General features: G+C 46.9%; 1 protein-coding gene across 1 annotated transcript in view; it reads right to left on the reverse strand.

The window, feature by feature from the left end:
• Window positions 1-14815, reverse strand: part of Ero1b (endoplasmic reticulum oxidoreductase 1 beta) — a 31978-nt gene extending 17163 nt beyond the window's left edge. Inside the window, exons 1-3 of the mRNA XM_048367546.1 lie at window positions 14706-14815; window positions 7453-7572; window positions 1125-1208 (exon numbers count right to left, since the gene is read on the reverse strand). Coding sequence (XP_048223503.1) covers window positions 1125-1208; window positions 7453-7572; window positions 14706-14810 — 309 coding nt within the window. The 5' untranslated portion in view covers window positions 14811-14815. The remainder of the gene's footprint in view (window positions 1-1124; window positions 1209-7452; window positions 7573-14705) is intronic.
• Window positions 14816-23314: the final 8499 nt, after the last annotated feature.

Below are 23314 nucleotides of genomic sequence, written 5' to 3' on the forward strand. Positions count from 1 at the left end.
AGAAAACTGGATGACAAATACAGAATCAAAATCAACTCTAAGAAATATCAACAGGATATATATATATCTTTGTTTGTTTGTTTTTTGTATTTTTGGGGGGGGTGGTGGACTGTAGGGCTTTGAACTCAAGGCCTAGGCATTGTCCCTGAGCTTTTACACTCAAGACAAGTGCTCTATGACTTTGAGCCACAGCACCACTTCTAGCTTTCTAGTGGTTAATTGGAAATAAGAGTCTCACAGACTTTCCTGCCTGGGCTGGCTTTGAATGATGATCCCCAAGATCTCAGCCTCCTGAGTAGCTAGGATTACAGGCGTGAGCCACTGGTGCCCAGCTAAGCCTTGCTGCTGCTTGGCCTTTTCCACTCACTGCTGGTACTGTACCACTTGGGCCAGGGCCAGGGCCATAGCCCCACTCTCAGCTTTTTGCTGGTTATTTGGAGATAAAGAGTATCAAGGACATCCTGACCAACCTGACCACTGGTGCTTGGATAGTTTTATGTTTTGTTTTTTTTTTTAACTATTGTTAATGGTAACAAACACAATTAAGTTAAAAAAGAAAAAAGTAAAATAAAGTGTCACAACTAATTACTGTTAAGGGAAAAGAACATAATTATGCTACAGGTCAAAGTCTAAAGGCTGGAAGTACAGCTCAGTAGTGTAAGAGTTCCTGATTTACATGAAAATAAAATCAAATTCTAAAATGAAGCATACTTTTGGAAGCCTATTCTTTAATAAACAGCAACAAGACCACTCTGGTGTTTAGTATAAGCCTTCAATGATCTGGTCTGTAACCACAGAAAGACAGCATATGAATTTGTTGACAAGGCCAAATCTGTTGATATTAGCCTTATATGCAGAGTATGTTTACCTACAAGTCCGAGTGAGGCTGGACGCAGTGGCACATCCCTGTAATCTCATGTACTCAGGAGGAAGAGATAGGAAGATTTCAGTTTGAGACCAGCCTCAACATATGTGTGAGACCCTCTCTAAAAGACTACTAAAAGCAAAAGAACGGAGGGCCTGGCTCAAGTGATAAAGCATGAGGCCCTGAGTTCAGTATCAGTATCATTAAAACAAAAAAAAGTCCAAAAGCAAGCAAGCTCCCCCTTGTTGCTGCATTATACCTCTGGACACGGCTCCACATGGCAGTCTTTTATTGAACAATGGCCATCTTCTGCCCAGAAAGGACATGGTCGCTTCAAATTAACCTTGAGAAAGAACAAATTATTGTGAGGAAAATAGATTCTAATTACAGCGTATCTGCAGGCAGCCCTGCTGTGCACCAGCAACCTGAGAGGGAAAAGCTTCTCATCCTTGTGGGGCCTACCCACTTCTGACTTAAATGACCGTGCCTTTTCATGTAGCTGAAGGAAATACTGATTTTTTTTTTTTAAGTAGATCGTATTGGTCCTCTGGCATGTGAAAAAAGGAGTCACGTTTGCATTCACTGCTCACCTGCTGCATCCCTGTCACTGGACAATCACCTCAGGATGACTTAAGGACCCCAACCCCTTCCTGCACTCTACAGCAGAGCTCTGGGGCAGAGGCCTTGGGCAGGCTGCTCGCTGTGAACCTGGGGAGATAGCTGCTGACTGTGGGAGGCAACTCAGCCTCTCTGCAAGGAAAGAAGGAGCTAGAATATGCCTCTAAGACGACAGCTTCTGAGCTGCTCCCTGGCTTCCACCGCATTCTCTCCAGGGAACAGTATGACTTGACGCTAATTTCCTGGGTACCACTAAAACAGACAGGGAAAAGAGAGTTTAAAGGCATCTGAGTTATCTAGCCTCACTGACTGGAAACATCCGCAGTGTAACAGAGCTGGGGAGAGGGTTTGTCTCTAATGCATCAGCAACAGAGCCAAGGAAAAGGAAGAAACAGAAACATGGCAGAAAAGAAATCCAGATCTACGAAACTCAGCAGACAGCTAATAGGATGACTCTTAGAGACTTGTACAAGAACACATTACAGCTGACATTTCTCCTGAGGCTTCAATTTCCCTTTTGTTCCACACCATTTTCATGGCTTCCTTTCCCTTCTCTAAATTGTCTGTCCCAAGAGTAATCTGTAATTAGCCACTTGCACACCAATCACTGTCTCAGTCTGCTTCCAAGGAACCTAACCTGTGACAACTTGTCTGGCTCCATGAAAAGAAAGACCGAAAACTTACTGTGTTTGTGTGTGTGCATGCATGCGTGCCTGTGCACGTGCTGATCCTCAGGCTTGAACTCAGGGCCTGGATGCCATCCCTAGGCTTCTTTGTGCTCAAGGCTAGCACTCTAATCTGCTTCAGGGTTTTTTTGGTGGTTAATTGGAGTCCCATGGACTTCCCTGTTTGAGCTGGCTTCCAACCTGATCCTCAGATCTCAGCCTCGATTAGCTAGGATTGATTACATGTGTGAGCCACCAGTGCTAGGCTCACTAGCAGTTTTATTAGGATAATAAACCTGTTAACTTGGGGAGAATTAGTATCTTCATGCTACAAAAGACTTGTTTTTATTTGGGTAAACCTACTTTTATGTCTTTCAGGAATGTCTGAAGCCTACCTTCTTTAGGTCTTGCCCATTTCTTTTTCTGGCAGGACTGGGCCCTGAACTCCAGGCTTGGCATGCAGGTGCCCTACCACTTGAGCCAGATCTCCACAGGTTTTGCATTTCCTAATACATTTATTCCTATAGATTGTATATTTCCATTGCTAATGTGAATGGAGGTTTTTTGTTGTTGTTGTTGTTGTTTTTAACCTTTTTTTTTTTCTCTTTTTGGTTGGTTATGGGGCTTGAACCCAGGGCCTGGGCACTGTCCCTGAGCTTTTTCACTCAAGGCTAACACTAATGACTTTGAGCCATAGAGCCACTTCTGGTTTTCTGGTTGCCAATTGAAGATAAGAGTATCAATGGACTTTCCTGCCTGGGCTGGCTTTGAACCACAATGTTCAGATCTCAGCCTCCTGAGTAGCTAGGATTAGAGGCATGAGCCATAGGCCCCCAACCATTTTTTAACTGGTTATTATTTATATTAACAAAAAAACTGATTTTTGCTTTTGCATATAAACTATATAGCCCATATTGTAATGCAGTTTTTTTATTCCACTTCATTTCATTACTGATTCAAGTTTTCAAGCTTTGGCTGTATCACTAATAAATGAGAATTATAGCTAGGAACCAGTGGCTCATATCTGTAATACTACCTACTCTGGAAGGTACGATGTGAGGATTGTGGTTGGAAGCTAGTCTGAGCAGGAAAAAAAAATCCATGAGATTCTTATCTCCCATACAGCACCAAAAAAAAAAATGGAAGTGGCACTATGGCTCAAGTGGTAGAATGCTAGCCTTGAACAAAAAAGCTAAGGGATAGAACCTAGGCCCTGAGTTCAGGTCCCAAGACCAGCAAAAACAAACAAACAAACAAAAAACAGAAAATCGTTTTACTATTCTTTTATAGTTTTTTTTCTGCACTGGATGATATACTCAATGGTAATAAAGATAGCAAGCATACTTGTCTTGGCTTCTGACTTAACTGAGAATGAATACCTCTAGTGGTATCCCACAAATGAGATGCTAGCTACAATGATGTCAGGATTCAAACAACCATGTTAAAAAGGCATTCAACACTCTTACTTCTTAAAAAATAATGGAGGCATATGTTTCATTTGGCCAAACATCTAAAAAGAATGCTCCTTGTACTCTTGGATAAAATCCACTTGATTATGACTTTTTTTTACAGTGTTTTTGAAATTTAGACATTCTTACTTTTACCATCACATTTCACATTCAACTGATCGAAGAAGCTTGCTGCCTTTTATAAACTGTCATTCAACCATTTTCTACTTCTCCCAACTCTAGAGCTCTTTTTTTTTTTTTTTTTTGCCAGTCCTGGAGCTTGGGCTCAGGGCCTGAGCACTGTCCCTGGCTTCTTCTTGCTCTGCCACTTGACCCACAGCGCCACTTCTGGCCATTTTCTGTATATGTGGTGCTGGGGAATCAAACCCAGGGCCTCGTGTATATGAGGCAGGCACTCTTGCCACTAGGCCATATTCCCAGGCCATAGAGCTCTTTTTTTTTTTTTGTACTGGCGATCAAACCCAGGATGTTGCACTTGCTAGGCAAGTGCTTTGCCACTGAGCTACATCCCAGCCCACTCTAGAGCTCTTATCCAAGTCACTACCATTCATTTGGACTATGGCAGTAAGCTTCCTACTGCTTCTGTCTCCTGTTTCAATGCCCTTGTAGTCTATTTTGTGTAAAATCTCTGCAATAGTTTCTTATCCTGCTTAGAATAAAATCCAACTTCCATCTATGGCCAAGAAAGTCCTACTTTTTAAAAAAAGACAGTGTTTGTATATATGAGTGGTTTGTGTAAATCAACACAATGATAGAAATAATGCAAAGGGAAGAATAGAAAATATTCAAAATGTGATACGTAAGTGCAACATGACACGAGCAAAGTGTTTACCGTAACAAAGAAAAGCCACTTTGAACAGCAATGTGATAGGACATCTACCATTTCATCTACCCGTTTCTATATTTAATTTTAAAATGTTTAAATAGATCTGGATACTTTCTGATGCTTTAAATATGGCTCCTATCACATATAACTCCCCCTTTCTCATTCATTCACTTTCCTCCAGCAAAGTCAGCTTTCTCCCGAGTCCTCAAACACAGCAAGCCTAAAGCTTTCGAATCTGCTATTCTGCCACCCTTTTACTGCCATGTTTTCCTAGATCTTGTCTTGGCTTTTTTTTTAAGTCAGGCAGCAGGACTCAACTCAGCATCGGAGGCTCTCGCTCACTGGCTGGCACTCTCCACCAGGTCAAGCTCCTAACCACTTAGCTTTCCTTTTTGCAGTTAGGTCTTTGATCAAATGTAACATTAGGGGCTTGGAGGTATAGCTCAGGCCAGAGAGCACCAGCCAACAAGGGAAAGCAAGCTTCAGCTCTAGTCCAGGTCTCCGACCAAAAAAATTAACATCAGCCTTAGATCACGTCATTACAATACAGCTCTCTACCTCCTTATCCTCTACTCCTACCACTCTGCCTCCTACTTTTTCTCACAGCTTCCTTATAATGATCTAGAAATATATTTTGTTGTTTCTTCAGAACACAAGCTTTGTTTACTACTGTAGCCACTTTACCTAGACTGGAGGCTAACACAAATTCAATAAATATTTGGTGAATAAAGGAACAGACAGTACAAAACAGAAGTTACCATACCAGTTACAGCAACTAATGCCCAGCTTACCCTTTATTTCTTTGTTCACTGAGCATATAAAAATGGATGTGTTCCTTTTATTGTCATTATAAAATGGAGAATACACTGTAAGTGGTTAAATTATTATTTCATTGGTTTTGACAGAACTGAAAGAGTAGCTCTCACCCAACCACGTAGATTTGGGCTGCATGTATCACCTTCTTTTAGAGGAGACAGGGTTTGGTTCTATAGGAAACAATTTAACTGTGTTAACTGGAATGTTTTTTACACTGCACATATAGAAGATGCCTTGAATGTTGGGCAGCCAAAGGCCACATGGTTATTTCTGTCTATTTAACTTTGACTTTTCTTTCTTTTCTTAACAGTCTTCCCATTTCCCTTTGAGAAACAATGACTCTTCTTATAGTCATGTGGCTGGAACTGCCAACCAAGATGTCCTTCCCTCTTTTGGCCAAGGGGTCATATGACTACCTGGAATAATAAAGACTCTCTTCTCCAGAAACTGCAAAAATATGGGGAAAGTAAATGAGATATTTACTTATCCAAAGAACTAGAAAGAAATCACCCAGAGAGAGGCAGTCAGTGGAGCGAGGGCTCCCAGAAAGGTCTGGTATCCAATAGAATCCATACTTCCTCCACCGCACTAGACCCAACCATAAGAAAATGCCACCTACAGAACCACTTCAGTCACACATGCCTGGTATCCAGCCTAATAGGAAGGAGGCATGAAGTAGTGAGAATTATTAGAAGCACTGTCCTATTTGTATGTAAAATGCCTTGATTACAAGTCACTCAACAATTTTAGGAATAAATTCATGGAATCTGTATCTTTTTTTTTTTTTTTTTTGACCAGTCCTGGGCCTTGGACTCTGGGCCTGAGCACTGTCCCTGGCTTCTTTTTTGCTCAAGGCTAGCACTCTGCCACTTGAGCCACAGCGCCGCTTCTGGCCGTTTTCTGTATATGTGGTGCTGGGGAATCGAACCTAGGGCCTCGTGTATCCGAGGCAGGCACTCTTGCCACTAGGCTATCTCCCCAGCCCGGAATCTGTATCTTAACAGTGTGTATAGAGAATAAATATTCTACCTTTTTTTGGTATTCTTAGTGCTGACAAGAAAAGAAATGGGGGTGCTGGGGATATGGCCTAGTGGCAAGAGTGCTTGCCTTGTATACATGAGGCCCTGGGTTCGATTCCCCAGCACCACATATACAGAAAACAGCCAGAAGTGGCGCTGTGGCTCAAGTGGCAGAGTGCTAGCCTTGAGCAAGAAGAAGCCAGGGACAGTGCTCAGGCCCTGAGTCCAAGGCCCAGGACTGGCCAAAAAAGAAAAAAAGAAATGGGTCCCAAAGTTTTAAATTTTCTAACATATTTTCCTGCATCAGATAAAAAATTAAAAATATTTAAGACATAGTCTTTTGGGGCTGGGAATATGGCCTAGTGGCAAGAGTGCTTGCCTCACATACATGAAGCCCTGAGTTCGATTCCCCAGCACCACATATATAGAAAACGGCCAGAAGTGGCGCTGTGGCTCAAGTGGCCTTGAGCAAAAAGAAGCCAGGGACAGTGCTCAGGCCCTGAGTCCAAGCCCAGGACTAGCAAAAAAAAAAAAGACAGTCTTTTATTGTACTCAAAATTAGGATAAAAAGATAGTCATTCTTAATTTGTAGAATAAATTAAAAATGAAAATCTAAGAAATATAAACCAACTGAATCTTGTAAAGCCCCAATGCAGATTTTAAAATAGTGCTCTATAATTTAAAATAATGGTTGATTTTGTCTACGGCCACATTTAAAGACTGCTGCTACCTCTACCTATTGTTGGTATTTTGTAAGGTGTGTGGTAGATGACTGCTGAATTAGGCAGCGATTCTGCAGTATTGCGAGGGTGGGCTGGGCGTTTTACTACATCCTTGGCCTGTGTGCCAGCCCTCTCGGCACAGGGCCACCTCCAAACCCCGGTGGGATGTCCAGTAGGGCAGAACCTATGTTAAAGCAATGCTCAACCTATATTAAAGACTCCTAAGTCCCTGGCATTTTCAGCTTTTGTAACAGGAGGAGTCTCAGCCTCAAAACCAAAACTGAAAGATGAGGAAGTACCCAAACACAGGAAGAGGGTTGAGTCTCAATGTTTACAAAACCGACAGTGGTTCACTGTGATACTTTGGTACTTCAAGTGATATAAAAGTAACATCTGCAGACAACTAAATGAAAATATCTGCTACCAACAGAACTTAAGCATTTTAATCTTACCTTGTAATAACGAAAGTAGTCTCTCTCTTGTAACTTTTTTATTTTGGGGAAGATTTTGTAGGTGTTGAAGTTATCAATGCTGTCAATATCACACAAGCAGTCATCCAGAACGCCAGCCACCTGGAATTGTATAGAAAGCATGAATGTCCCTATGCTTTGACATTAACAAATCTATGTTTTATAAGAAGCTAATAACTCATTCAAATTAGCCAATATTTGCTAATTAAGATTTATAACATCAAAGCAGACACTTCTTTTTTTTTTTGGCCAGTCGTTAGCCTTGAAGTTGGAAACTGAGCACTGTCCCTGATTTTTGTTTAAGGCTAGCACACTACCACTTGAGCCACTTTGGGGGGGGGGGACGAGAGTAACTGATTGGAGATAAGAGTCTCACAGACTCCCCTGCCCCAGCTGGCTTTGAACTGTGATCCTCAGATCTCAGCATTCTGAGTAGCTACGATGACAGACGACGGGTGTGAGCCACCAGCACTCTGCAGACACTTTTTTTTGCAATGATAAAAAGAAAATAATGAAAAAAGATTAGATCTCTATTCTGAAATACAAAACAGCTTGGTAAGTGCTCAGAATGAAAGACAGTGAGCTCTCTTCCTTCCCTTGCCTACACACAGAAAACACAGGAGCCACTGGGATACTCCATCCGCATCTGCCCCGACTAACGCAGGGATCAGGCTGGAATAACAGCAACCCATACCCTTCTTTGTAGAAGTCTCAGGACAGGCACAGCTATGTCCTTCCTGTCACTCCATTCACTCTTAAAAGTTACCTTCTACATATGCTATTACTATCCCCATTGCACGTATAAGAAATTAAGGTTTAGCAAGTTTAAAGTAATATTTCTACAGTAGAAATGGAACTTATTTCCAAACCTATTGAGTGTTAAAATTCTTGTATAAAAATGAATCAAGAGCCCCAAACGTCCATAAAATTCTTCAGGCTAACTTCAATTAAAAATGGGACTTGAGCCTGTCCCTGGTGCTTATGTCTATAATCATAGTAGCTCGGGTGGCTGCCACCAGAAAGATGGCAACTGGAGGCCAGTCTGGGCAGGAAAGTTTGCCAGACTCTTATCTCCAGGGCAACCCACAAAAAGCAGAGCTGGAGTTGTGGGTCAAGTAGTAGAGCTCCAGTCTAAAAAATACAAGGCCCTGAATTCAAACCCCACAGCGCGCACATACACTCACAAAAGGCCTTGATGGGTACAATTTGAATGGATCTTTTAAAAAGCCAACTCTAAAAGTCATCCATGGGACTTTTTTTTTTACATTAAAACAATCTCAGAAATGGAGAAAGGATTATTGGTTGCAGAGTTTAGGAACTGTGGCAGGGATGGGAGCTAGAGTGGAAAATTTTTCTATCAGGTAATCTTTTCCATGCTGCTCTTCTTTCTTATTGTATTCTTCTTGAACCCCAATTTTCTCACTGCATTCTACATGTCTCTCAAGTTCTCTTTAATATTTATTATCCTATTGTCTGTCTCAATTTCCCTCTGAATAATTTACTTGCATCTATCTTCTATTTATTTACTCATTAATTCAACATACTTATTGAGGTCTAACATAAGCCCTGTTTTACCTGCAGGGACTGTACGGTCAGAAGAGACAAACAAAAATCTGTCTTCAAGGAACTTACCTTATCATTGGAGGGGAATGAATGGTCAGAACAGAGGCTGGCAGATGATAAAGTAGGGAGATGGAATAAAAGCTAAGGGATGGAAATAGAGATTGCAGAAGGGGGTATGTGTACTCATTTTAAATGGGGATCTGAAAGGACTCAAGATCTTGAAGGGAATTGAGAAAGAATGCAGATCATCTGGGAGGACATATTCTAATTAAGTATAGTAAGTGCAAAGGCCCTGAGGCAGTAAGTTTTTCCCAACTTTTTTTTTTTGGCCAGTCCTGGGCCTTGGACTCAGGGCCTGAGCACTGTCCCTGGCTTCTTCCCGCTCAAGGCTAGCACTCTGCCACTTGAGCCACAGCGCCGCTTCTGGCCGTTTTCTGTATATGTGGTGCTGGGGAATCGAACCTAGGGCCTCGTGTATCCGAGGCAGGCACTCTTGCCACTAGGCTATATCCCCAGCCAACTTTTTTTTTTTAATAAGGGAATAAGAAGGACTATGCAATGGGCCCAAGAGAATTAAGCCATTGTAAGATTTTACTTTTTACAGAGTCTAGAGTTACTTTCTCACACTAATCGATTCTTCAACTCTCAGACACCAACTTGGAAATCTACAATTCAGTTCTGAAACTCACCATCCTGAATTAGTGCATACCCAACAAGGTAAAGACAAGCCCCACAAGACAGCCCACTTTAGACATTCTTCTCATTGATGGGCAAGAAATTGGGAGGATCCCTAGACTCCCCTTTCCCAGGTTGAGCTTTGTTAGAATCACTTACAGAACTCAGAAAACAACAACAACAACGTCTTACAAAGGACTCAGGAACCAAAGGGAAGAAGCCTATGTGTGTGTGTGTGTGTGTGTGTGTGTGTGTACACACACATATATACATACATATATGTATACATATAGTGCAAGCTACAAATATAGCTTAGTGGTAGATACTTGCATAGCACACATGAAGCCCTGGGTTCAATTCCTCAGTACCACATTGACAGTAAAAGCCAGAAGTGGTGCTGTGGCTCAAGTGGTAGAGTGCTAGCCTTGAGCAAAAGAAGCTCATGAGGGTCTGGGGATATGGCCTAATGGCAAGAGTGCTTGCCTCGTATACATGAAGCCCTGGGTTCGATTCCTCAGCACCACATATATAAAAAACAGCCAGAAGTGGCGCTGTGGCTCAAGTGGCAGAGTACTAGCTTTGAGCAAAAAGAAGCCAGGGACAGTACTCAAGCCCTGAGTTCAAGACCCACAACTGGCCAAAAAAAAAAAAAAATCAACATGTTTTGGGCTGGGGATATGGCCAAGTGGCAAGAGTGCTTGTCTCGTATACATGAGGCCCTGGGTTCAATTCCCCAGCACCACATATATAGAAAATGGCCAGAAATGGTGCTGTGGCTCAAGTGGTAGAGTGCTAGCCTTGAGCAAAAGGAAGCCAAGGACAGTGCTCAGGCCCTGAGTCCAAGGCCCAAGACTAGGGGAAAAAAAAAAAAAAAGAAGCTCATGGGCAGTACCTGAGTTCAAGGCCCAGGACTGGAAAAAAAAATAGGGTGCATATATAGAAGCATATGTATATACATACATATATATATATATATATATAGTGAAAGAGATACTTAGAGCATCCACATTCTCTCCCAGCAAAGTTCCTCTTAATATGCTCACAAACCCAGCAGCTCATTCAATGGTTAGTTGTTGAAGAGTTCAATCTTTTGGTTCTCTTGGTGATCAGACTCGTCTGTATAGGAACATCATTCTAAATCATGGCATGAGGAAACTCAGGTGTGACTTTAAAGAGGTTCATTACAGAAAACACAAGACACAATTATCACTTATCTCTATTAGCATTTAAAGAGCTCTGGGCCAGGAAACAAAGACCAAATGTATTTTTCTACAAAATACTCCTGAGACAGAAAGCCACTAGAAAGTTGCAAACAAAGCATGAAAGGAATATGGAGTACCAGGCAAAAGAGGGTTTCTCCTTACATTGTATGTGGGACAGGGAAATTGTAGCTAAGAAGACAAGTCAGAAAAAGTGACACTTTGCCAGAAACAGAAGAGAATGTGGACAGAGGGAACTCAGAAGAGTACGTACTGGACAGAGGAAACTCAGAAGAGAGTGTACTGGACAGAGGAAACTCAGAAGAGAGTGTGCTGGACAGAGGAAACTCAGAAGAGAGTATGCTGGACAGAGGAAACTTCTAGTGTGAAGGCCTCAGGACAAGAGCAAGAAGGTGGCCAGTTTGGCTAAAGTCCATGCATAAAAGAGAGATTTTGGGAAGAGTTCTGGGAGGAAATATTAAGAATTTGGGTCCTGGTGTTAAAGATGGAGTTATTTACTAGCTATTCAACTGGAGACGATGAAAAAAGTTGGACAACACAGCCATAGGGCTGAGGATTGTAGTCTAGAGAGCTGTGTGCAGGTGTATGGACAGCATTTGAAGTCAAAGCACTAGATTAACGACCAAGATCAGAGCTCAGAAGCACACAGCACATAGCAGAATTCGAGTCACTTCATCTTAGAATGGCATAACTCACGGAGAGATACAGCTTACTGCCTGCCCAGTATCCTGAGTATACAGGGGAAAAGATCAAAATTCATTATGACAAGAGTTTTCTGTGGGAGTATAGCTCTCTCATGAAAGTGGGAAAATTACAAATTGAAGCCCAGCCACTACCAGCGGCTCATGTCTGTAATCCCAGCTACTCAGGAAGCTGCAATCTGACGATCGAGGTTCGAAGTCAACCCAGGTAAGAAAGTCCATGAGACTTTAATCTTCATTTAACCACAAAAAAGCTGGAAGGAGAACTATGGCTCAAATGGTGGAGCATCACCCTTAAGCAAAACAAGCTCAGAGATAGCGCTCATGCCCCAAATTCAAGCCCCAGGACCAGCGCACGCACACATACAAACACAACAAAGTAAAACATGAACCAACCCACAGTAAGCCAGGGATTATTAATACCTAATTCATGGTACTTACTTTGTGGTTTTGTGATTTTTTTTTTTCCCAGTCCTGGGGCTGAACTCAGGGCATGAACACCATCCCTGGCTTTGTTTTGCTCAAGGCTAGCACTTTGCCACTTAAGCCACAGCGCCACTTCTGGCTTTTTTCTACACATGTGGTGCTGAGGAATCAAACCCATGTATGAAAGGCAAGCACTCTATCAATAGGCCATATTCCCAGCCCTTGTGATATTTTTAATTTGTAGTCTTTTACTATTACCTGTTTATTCTTCTTGGATACTTTATTTTGGAATTCATTAGGGCTTGAACTGAAAATAATTCTTCTGAGAGAATGGACATTTACTTTTCTTGGTAAGCCAGGGGATACAAGCCAGAGAACACAATCTGGGACTGCTATAAATCACATTTTCTACTCGAAGTGTATCTTAGCACAAAGTCAGCAGGCAAAGCTGGGTAAGGGCTAGCTCCAGGTTAGAAGCTCTCAAAGGCTTTTTGTTGACCCTGTTCCGGCAAGTTCTTTTTTCAGGGGATTTATTTTTCCTTCATTCTTACATCAAGGATGTCTGTGGAGTCCAGCTGTCTCCCAGTTTCCTAACAGACACAAGTGTTATTTCCCCCCACTGTCAGGCAGCCTTTTCTGGCAGAAGCTCAAAGCCTTCAGGGTTTGGGAGAAACCCTCAAGGTGATAGACTGGTACTGTGAGTCCCAAGTCTTTGGATTTCATTTGGTAGGAGCTCTGTGAATTCTTTGATTCCACGCTACCTCAGAAGGCAGTGAGTACTTCTTCAAATAAACTAGACTGAGATTTCTTTCAAAATGAAAGCTGCTCTAGGCTCTGTGCCTTTAGTTCCTGCTGTTTCACCACACTACAAAGATACATGTGTTTCATCTGTAAGAAAAGAGGCACAAATATGCAAACGAATATCCTTTTATGTGTTCAAAAGTGTTTTCCTACTTTCAATCCAAGAAAAGCGAATTAACTATGTTAAATGATTGACTTCTTATGGATAGAGATGATTTTCAAAAGTGAAAGAACTCAGTTCCTCAGTTTGATTTTCCTGGTCACTCTGCAGAATGCAGAGAAGTCACTATGGTGGATCGTGTATTGAGCAGAAAGGGGCCTGAGTCAGGGCTCCAGTTTAATGTCGTTCACTTTCTCCGCATTTAAGCTCTCTGAACTTCAGTTACCATAGGCCTCACACCTGAGACATGTATCAAATAAAATGAGGTAATGTGTAATTCAGCTTGTTACAGGTTTGAGTACTGTATTAAATATGACCATAGTATACAGTACCACTGAAACAAAAATATAGACATATGTGCTTTTGAAGACTGTTTGGCACAGTGCTACTTGAATATGCATGAAGTACGTTTATCTAACTATGCATATAGTTATTTGATGTATGAAAACCAGATGTACAGGTGCAATTACAGAGCGTTAATTATGCATGATTAGTGGTATAGGAAGAAACCAAAAGCAAAGCTTCTAGATTGGTGGTAATGTATACAACTAATATATACTGTCTACAAAGAGAAAATGAGAAATCTCATTTTAGAAAAAGTAATTCTGCTCATAAACAGCCCAGTATCTAGAAAACAATTCTGCCAAAGACAGCTTGGGGAATTTCTTTCTCCTAAGCCTCAGGTGTCGGCTCAGAATTTCATGGCTTGTCAGTGTTTTCCAAAAGTAAGAGCATTTGCGGCCACTTGCAAGGCTGGCCTAAAAAAAGTGCTGATACCTGGGTAGGGTCCAAGGCCACGCCACCAGTACATCTGCAGGTCTTGGCAAACCTGGCCAGAAAAAAAATCTTCATTTTTAACATGCCTCCCATACTCAAAAGCGTGCGCCCCTGTTATTTATTATTTATGGAATCAAACCATTCGCTTGCTAAGTACTCAAGTTTGGGCACAAAACTAGTATTCAGGCATCCTGGGATTTCACGCCATGCACCGTCAAGAGCACGAGAGAAGCCAACAAGGTCGGAAAGGAAGAAGAAAAGGCGCACACGGCCCGGCGTGTTTCGCGGGGCGGGACGCGCGCAGCGAGCCGTCCGTTTTCCTCCAGCAGCGCGGCCCCGCGCGGCCGGGACGGGTCGCCCGTCCGGGTCGCCCGTTTCCCGGCCTCTGGCTCCGAGCGAGCGGCGCCGCCGGCCCGCAGCAGGTGCACCGGGAGGGCGCGCGGCGCCCGGCGGGCTGCTCAACTTTCCCAGGATCAGGCTGCGGTAAACACCGTTCCGTGAGGCGGACCGGGGCGCGGGGCGATCGGCCGCCCCCCCCCCCCACCGCCGGGTTTCCAGAACCTCCGAGAACGTTCCCCCCGGGCGCGCGCGGGGCTCGGCCCCCCCCCCCGCCCGCTCCCCGCCCCGGTCCACTTGGCGGACGGACGCACGCAGGGCCGGGCGGCGAGGGCAGGCGCGCGGCGCCGGGCGCGGGCAGGGCCGCGGGGTGCGTGGCGCCCGCACAGCCCGCGAGGGCCCCCCGACGCGGCCCGGACCCGCGCACGCCGGGGGCGCGGACGTTTCCCGCACCCGCCCGCGCGGTCGCGCCCTCTCTCCCCGCCCCCCCCCCCCCCAGCCCCGCCGCCCTCCCCGGCGGACCCTCCGCCGGCGCCGCCGCGGCCCCGCGGGCTCCGCACCGAGCCCCGGGCTCACCTGGGCCTCGACGACGCTCGGGAGGCAGCTCAGGGCGAGCAGCAGCTGCGCGGCGGCCGCCGCCGCCCCCCGCCCGGCGCCGGCCCGCGGGCGCCCGCCGCCCATGCTGCCCTCCCCGGCCGCGGCTCGCCGGGCGACGACCCCAGGGGCCAGCGCCCCGCGTCGGAGCGCCTCCCGCAGCCGGGGTCCGTCGGCGCGCCGGCCGGAGGAAGAGGACGCTCTCCCGCGCCCGGCAGCCGCGTCTGAGGCGGCCGCGCCGCGCGCCCCCGCTTCATCCCGAGCGGCCCCGCCCCCGGCAGCCTCGGGCCGGGCCCCGCCCCCTGGCGCGCGGCCTTCTGGGGCTTGTAGTCTCGGCCGCCCCCGCGGCGCCGCGACCCGGCCCGGGGAGAACTACCGTGGCGGGGAGCGCTCCGCCTTCCCGGGGTCGGGCTCCGCGGCGGCCAATGAGGCGGGACCACGCGGGCTCCAAAACACCGGGGAGCGAGCGGCGGGTGGCGCTCGGAGCGCCCGGGCCGGGGCGGGGGGGGGGGGCGGCGCGGGAGGGGGGGGGACGGGAGAGGGGCGGCCGGCCGGCCGAGGCCGCGCCCCCTCCGCCGGCCGTGCGGACCGGCCCGGGGCCTCCGGCGGCCGCGCGTCGGGCCTCGCTCGGGTCCCCGCGCTTCGGGCCGGCCCAGCCGGGCGCGAGGGCTTTGTCTCGGCGCCCCTCCCGATCCCTCCCGCAGCCGCCGGCGCCCGCGGCCCCGGGGGAGCCGGCCGCGCCCCGCCGCCGTGGGGACGCCCGCCCGCCCGCGCCGCGTGCCGGAGGACGTTCCGGTGACCACCCGGGACGCACGCGAGCGAGCGGGCGGGCGAGCGAGCGGGGACGCGGCGGCGGCCACCGGGCGCCAGGTAACTCCCGGAGCGCGCCGGGGGGGCGGGCGCGGAGGTGACACGCGGGCCGGGGAGGGGGGGTGAGGGGTGGGGGTGGGGTGAAGGGTGTGGGGGGGGTCCCCGACCCAGCTCCTCCCGCACACGCGGAGGTGACACGCGGGCCGGGGAGGGGGGGGGTGAGGGGTGGGGGTGGGGTGAAGGGTGTCGGGGGGTCCCCGACCCAGCTCCTCCCGCACACGCGGAGGTGACACGCGGGCCGGGGAGGGGGGGGTGAGGGGTGGGGGTGGGGTGAAGGGTGTGGGGGGGGTCCCCGACCCAGCTCCTCCCGCACACGCGGAGGTGACACGCGGGCCGGGGAGGGGGGGGGTGAGGGGTGGGGGTGGGGTGAAGGGTGTGGGGGGGGGTCCCCGACCCAGCTCCTCCCGCACACGCGGAGGTGACACGCGGGCCGGGGTCCCCGACCCAGCTCCTCCCGCACACTGCTGTGTTGATTGGCTGATGGGTGTCGAGTACCGTCACCGCTCAGCTCACAGGATACCCCTCCCCGAATCTTCCCGAATCCGAGGCGTCGGGACGCCGTCGGTGGCGAGCTGGGAAGTGGCTCCGTTGGAAGGGACTGTTCCCGGAGATTGCAGTCGAAGGAAGCCGGCAGTCTGTCACTAAGACGCTTGCATTTCCAAGGAATCATTAAGCATGTGGTGTGTTTTCCTCTGCAGCTTTCTGACTTGGTTAACTTGTGACTTCTAGGGAAGGAGGACATCATTGATGAATGGCTCCAGATAAAAGTCAAGGTAATGGGGTGGAAATTTAGTAACACCAGTAATTTTCTCTTCTGATAGCAAGCTGAATTGTGATTAATGAACCTGTGAGTAATGGCAATCTGTGTTGTGTTTAAACAACTGTGTTTGTGGACTTTCCTGTGTCCACAACCAACTAGATACAATTATCTTAAAACTGGATTTCTATCTGTGACGGTTAGAAAGGGAATTTTTGCTTAGAAGATCACCTTTCTGAAATTTTCTGGGGATTTTTTTTTTCCTTTTGACAAGTATCAAGCATTAAAGTAATTACAGAACCTGGCTGGCTTATGGCTTTGTATCAGTTATTGTACCTCTAGAATTCCTTGTTTGTCTTCAATATTTACTCAGCTGTGACACACAGTATTTTTACTTAATAGCATTAAAGGTGATATACTTGAGTTGGAAATTATTGCCATTTTCAAAGGCATTTACAAGGTGATATGTGCAATTTGGATAAAACCTTTTATCTAAATAACATTATGGGACTATGCTAAAAGGTAATTTATGATTTGATGGGGAAGCCAAGTAATTAGGAAAACTAGAATTGGTGTTCTGCCAATTTATGCTCCTACTTAACTTCTGTAATACAAAAGCCTGTGTGTGTATGTGTGTGTGTTATTATTAAGGTGTTGTACAGATGGGCTACCATTTCCTAAGTCAGGTAGAGAGTACAATCCTTTTTGGACAAAGTTACCCCATCCTTTGCTTTCTCCCAGTTTCCCCTCCCATCCCTGCCCACAAGTTGCATGGTTCATTTCCCACAGTGTATGCTGAATACCATGACTTAATTTGCTTGAACATTTTTAATAACGAAACAGACCCTTAAAAAAACAAATCTGGGGCTGGAAATGTGGCTTAGTGGTGGAGTGCTCACCCAGCATGCACGAAGCCCTGGGTTTGATTCCCCAGCACCACATATGTGGAAAAAGCCAGAAGTGGCCCTGTGGCTCAAGTGGCAGAGTGCTAGCCTTGAGCAAAAAGAAGCCATGGACAGTGCTCAAGCCCTGAGTTCAAGCCCAAGGACTGGTATAGGTATGTGTATATATATATATATATATATATATATAATGTATATCATATATATCATGATATATATATCATACATTCTGCAGTTCACAAGCATGTTTATATTGGAAAGCTGTGAAATCATGTTTAAACAGTCTTCCTCTTTCATAGCAGTTTCAAGTTTACTGCAAACGGAGTTAGAAAGTACTGAGCCATTCTGTGCCCCCCACGGCCTGTCCACTGTACACATCACTGCCAGAGGGTCCATTTGTTACCGTCATTTAACCAACACTGATGCACCATTAGTAGCCAAAGTGCGTAGTTTACATGAACAGTTCCCTCTTTGTGTTGCACACTCCGCAGTTTTGACAAGTAAGCAATGATGTATGTCTGCGTTTTTCAGAATCATTTAGAAAGCCTCATTGCCTAAAAGCCCCGTGTGCTCTATTTGAAGTTTATGTCACAAACAGAAAAGTCCAAACCAGCTGACATTACTTCTAACCATGTAAATAAAACCAGAATAAAACATCAAATCTATTAGCCCTAAGTGGTTTCTCTTTGTTCTTTCTGCATCATGTAATTTCAAGAGAAAACAACTTGATGATTGTGCACAGTTATCTTATTCAATATTAATGTTCAATCTTTCTGATCTGAGTCAGAGGGAAGACAACCGTGTGTAGCACTGACCACTGAGAGCACATTGGACCTAGTGGCTGCTTTTGCTGAAGGCTATATCCCCACTCCCAATTTATTCATTCTAATGGAATGGTATTTGGAGTCAACAAGTCATGAGGGTAGAATCCTCATTCATGGGACTAGAACCTCACCAAAGGGACTTCCAGTTGCCTGGGTGCCGGTGGCTCACCTCTCGCTACCCAGGAGGCCGAGATCTGAGAAGTGCAGTTCAAAGCCAGTCCAGGCAGGAAAGGCTATGAGACTCATCTCCAATGAACCACCAGAAAACCAGAAGTGGCGCTGTGGCTCATAGTGGCAGAGCACTATCCTGGAACAAAAGATCACAGGGACAGCACCCAGGCCCTGAGTTCAAGCCCACGGCTGGCAGAAACAAAAAGGGGGGAGGAGGGGTACTTCCAAGAGCTCCTTTGCCCCTTCCGCCATGGAAAGGCTGTATTCACCGTGAGAAGACAGTAGCCTGCCCTCACCAGACTTGGTTCAGACATCTGTTAACCTTTCTGTGCCACACCAACGGGAGCCTCACTTGTCTGATTTGTCCTGCCATGTCCTTCGGCGCCTGACACCTGAGAGTAACTCAGTAACTGCTTGTTGAGTGAACAAATAACAGCATGGACTTTCTGCCAAACACTTCCCAACCCCCTGATGCATAAGTGCGGTGTCATCCCCAGCTATAAAAATAACCTCGCGTGCGGTGAGGGGGTGAGGCCCACACGCCCGGCCGCTGCCCGGGACGAGACCCGGTTTGCACGGCTGAGCCAGTGGATCTGAATGGCGAGGGAACTCGGGCATCGGGAGACACTGTGCAAAGTGCTCCCCAGACAGCTGTGTCTCCCTTGGGTCACACTCGAGAAGCAAAATGTGGCAGCACACACTCACACACACACACATCATTAGCCCAGAGCTGATACTCAGTCACATGGGGAGCCGGCACGGGAGCGCTTCCTGTGTGCCTAGCTTTGTGGCAAGCACTTCTGGTGGATCGCGGACTCAGAAGACCCGTGTTCTTTCTGAGCTTTCCGGTACTGTGAAGCCCCGCCACTAGGAATAACCTGCCCGCTGGCGCCCGGGGCTGGCAGAGTGGCAGGGACACCTCGGACGGTCTCCCATCCATGCATTCAAACTTCTCTGCAGTGCGATATAAATAAACGTGGTGGTCATGCCAGGGACATCGTGGGGATGGGGGGACAGTGTCATGCGTGCGTTTCAAAGCCAGAATTCCGAGTCCTGGTGTCCTTCTATGGCAGCAGTGTTTCTCAGCCTCGGCCCTGTCGTCATTTCTGAGCAGAGAGTGCTGGGCTCGCCCTGCCCAGGTCATCGCGCTTCCCAGTTATTCCTGTCACGGAACAGAAGTGCCCTTTGGCCCGTGTTCTCACTAGCGCGCCCACAGACAGTGAGAGACATCACTGGATGTGACAATAGGCAAACCGAACGCCCCCTGGCCAGAGCAGAATCTCTCCTCTGAAGTCCAACGATGACAGCAAACGGTTCACGATATTCACTTGCCGCCCACATTAGCTGCTCTGCTGTTTTGTAGTGTGTGTGTGTGTGTGTGTGTGTGTGTGTGAGAGAGAGAGAGAGAGAGAGAGAGAGAGAGAGAGAGAGAGAGAGTTATAAGAACCTCTCCAGAGAGGGTTTCTCATTCCTGTTTTAGCTCCCTATCTATCACAACTCCCACCCACCGTTGGCAAAACACATGCTCTGTGGAATCAGATACTATTTGAAATTTCTATTTGATCCCACAGGACAAGCACCCATGAACTGGTGTCTTTTGAAGAAAGAGAAAATGAAAAATCCTGGGTCTTTCCGCCTTAGCCGTTAGTGAGTTGGAGGCCCAGGGAGTCTGGGTGGTGTTTCCCTGTGAGGCTCCGGTCCGTGGGGCTCGGCTTCCTGAGAACAGCAGCTCAGCTCAGTGTGTCTTCACCCCTGGGCAGAGAAGAGGGAGAAACTGAAAAATATTTACTTATCAGTCACCATGGCAACACAGAAGCAACGCGGACTTGCCAAACGAGATAAAGTTGTCCACCATCTAGATGCTTAGCATCGTGCAGTTGAGTTGGGGAGTAACTGTTTTGTCCTTATGAAGGGTGAGTATTGCTGGTAAAAATCTGTTTTCTGTCTTTTCTTTGTTGTTGTTGTTTGTTTTTGACTGGGGTTTGAGCTCAGGATCGTGTACTTGGTAGGCTGGCAGTTTATCACTTGAACCACGCCTCCGAGCTCTTTCTGCTTTAGTTATTTTTAAAAAACAGTCTTGTCTTTGTGCCTGGGAGGGCCTCGCGTAGACCACGAGTCTCTTCTTTATCTTTGCGGTGTACCTAAGAAGACAGGTGTGTAACACCGCCCAGCTTTGTATTGGTTGAGATGGGATCTCAGGGGCTTTTTCCCCAGGCTGGCCCAGAACTCTGTCCTAATCTTGGTCCCCAAAGTACCTAGGATTCAGAAGTGTGAGCCCCACTCTTGGCTGTAACCGTCTGTGGCCATTTCTGCCAGGCTCCTTGGTAGAGAGTGACAGAGAGGAAGAGACAAGACTTGTCCGGCTGAGCACAGTCCTGAAGCTCCCGTCACCCTGTGCCCGGGAGGCCTAGAGCACAACTCCAGGTGTGAGAACGAGACATCACCCGGAAGCACTGGCTAATGAGGAGAGGTCGCTGCCCGCCGCTTGCTGCTCTACCTTCTCCAGCTCTCAGCATACAGAGCCACCAAAGGGCCCCCTTGGGTGGTCCCACCCTGCGCTCCAAGCACCGGCGCTTTTCTCTCCCTTTTATTCTCCCTACTTGGTTGTGTTTTGCTAGAGTAAATCCTTGCTAAGGTGTGCCTCTTAGTCGTGAGGCGCCTTAAAATGCCTTTTGTGTGTGGATTTCAAGCCCCTGTGATTTGCATGGCCACCCAGAGGCTGAAGGACCCCTGCTCCCAGCCAGCCAGCCAGCCACCTTCGGCGTCTAAATCTGAACACCCATCCCATCGGTTGGCCCAGCACGTGGGCTGCTGACAGCTCACGCTTTTCTCTGAAACATGGTGTTAGGTGGGAATTATTTTTCATTCTGTAACAAAGGTTTCGGGGTTGCTCATTATTTGCATCAAATGCATTGCCGTTTCCCCAGGACTGTATCTCGGTTGACTTGTCATGGTAATGAACACAGAAAGACTTGATGAACAAACAGTTCTATTTGGGCATAAAGGCACCGCATGGAAAACACAGTGAAAATAATTTGTATGTAATAGCAAGACGCACACTAGGAAAGAACTAGCAGAATCTTGGCGCGTGGATGGTCTGTATATTACAAAGATTAGACATCTATCCGTGACTTAAATGACTGAGTTTGTGCTTGAAATCAAGTTTTCCAATCTCATTGGGGGAGGACGCACATGTTTTTAATTAATTGATGTACGGGGGGGTTACAGTCACATAAATCAGATAAAGAGTACATTTCTTTTTAAACGATGTCACCCCTTCCATTGCTCTCTCCCAGTTAGTTTTCTGATCTCTTTCTCTTCTGAGAACACTTCTCTCTTAAAAAAAATTAATAATAAAAAGTTACCAAAACAAAAGAGACCCTTCCCCAAAAAAATATTTCTTAAGTGTACAGCATAGAAAACAAATGTTTTGGTCATTGAAAACTAATGCAGCTGGGTGGCAGTGGTTCAGGCCTGTCGTCCTAGCTGCTCAGGAGGCTGAAGTGTGAGGATCACAATTCAAAACCAGCCCAGGCAGGAAAGTCTGTGAGACTCTTCTCTCCAATTAAATCACAGAAAAAGCTGGAAGCAGTGCTCTGGTTCAAGTGGTAGAGCACTGGCCTTGAGCAAAAGGAGCTCAGGGACAGCGCCCAGGCCCTGAGATCAAGCCCCAGGACCAAAGAGTTGAGTCAAGGCCAGCTGTGAGCCAAAAATTAAAATTAAATTAAAAAGCTTAGGGACAGTGCCCAAACCTTGAGTTCAAGCCACTAGACCTGCACGCACACATGCACATGCATGTGTGTATGCACACACACACACACACACTCCTCCCATGTTCATACATTGAAGAACTTAATGTAAGATCTGAAACTACCACTGAAAAATACTGGAGAAACACTGAAAGATTTTGGCATAGTCAGTGACTCTCTGAATGGACTTGAGGAGCTCAGGAAATAAGAATCGATAAATGTGATAAATAAAATATATACTATATATATGCTTTACATATAACACATACCTATATATATATATAGGTACAGAACACATCCATAACCTACATATAAATGATCTAAGAAAAATGAACACCAAGGTAATAAGTAGTCCAGGCCATAAGTGGGTACAAGAATTACTTTTTGAAATGAAGCACAAATGGCCAATAGATAGATGAAGAAAAACGTTCAGCTTCTTTAGTCGTCAGGGAAATGCAAATCAAAATGACATTGAGATCCTGTCAGCCCCGGTCAGAAAGGCTGTCCTCAAGAAGCAAACAATGAGATGCCGATGGGAATGCAAATGAGTGTAGCCACTACGGAAATCAGCCAGGTGTGGAATAAGCCAGGTGTGGTACCTCCTGTCGGTAACCCTAGCTACTCAGGATCCTGAGATCAGGAAGATCAGAGTTGTTTTTTTTTTGTTGTTGTTGTTGTTGTTATTGCCAGTCCTGGGCCTTGGACTCCGGGCCTGAGCACTGTCCCTGGCTTCTTTTTGCTCAAGGCTAGCACTCTGCCACTTGAGCCACAGCGCCCCTTCTGGACATTTTCTATATATGTGGTGCTGGGGAATTGAACCCAGGGCTTCATGTATACCAGGCAAGCTCTCTACCACTAGGCCATATTCCCAGCCCAAGATCAGAGTTTTTAAGACCAGCTAGCGCAAAGGACCCTACCTCAGCAGACAAAGCTAGGTATGATAGAGCTCACCTATCTCTCCAACTGTGAGGGGAGGAAGCACAAAGAAAAGACTCACAATGTATACCAGCCTAGGCAAAAATTGAGACACTCTTTCAAAAATAGCCAGAAGACAAAGGGCTGGTGGCCTGGCCCAAGTGACCTAGCACCTGGTCTGAAGTCTGCTTTGCCACCTCGTAATCACAATGCCCACTTCATAATCACATTGTGCAGCTGGGCCCCAGGTGCCGGGTTCCCATGGCGTTCAGCCTGTGGCTCAGTGTCCCACGTGACAACTCTGCTTCAATGCGCTGTCCACAGGAGAACCAATCCATACTGGGTCCAAAGTGCACTGATTACTTATCACCAGGTCAGGGGACATTTGTTCTCTACCAAGTGT

This window comes from Perognathus longimembris, chromosome 18 (assembly GCF_023159225.1).
Source record: "Perognathus longimembris pacificus isolate PPM17 chromosome 18, ASM2315922v1, whole genome shotgun sequence".
NCBI lineage: Eukaryota > Metazoa > Chordata > Mammalia > Rodentia > Heteromyidae > Perognathus > Perognathus longimembris.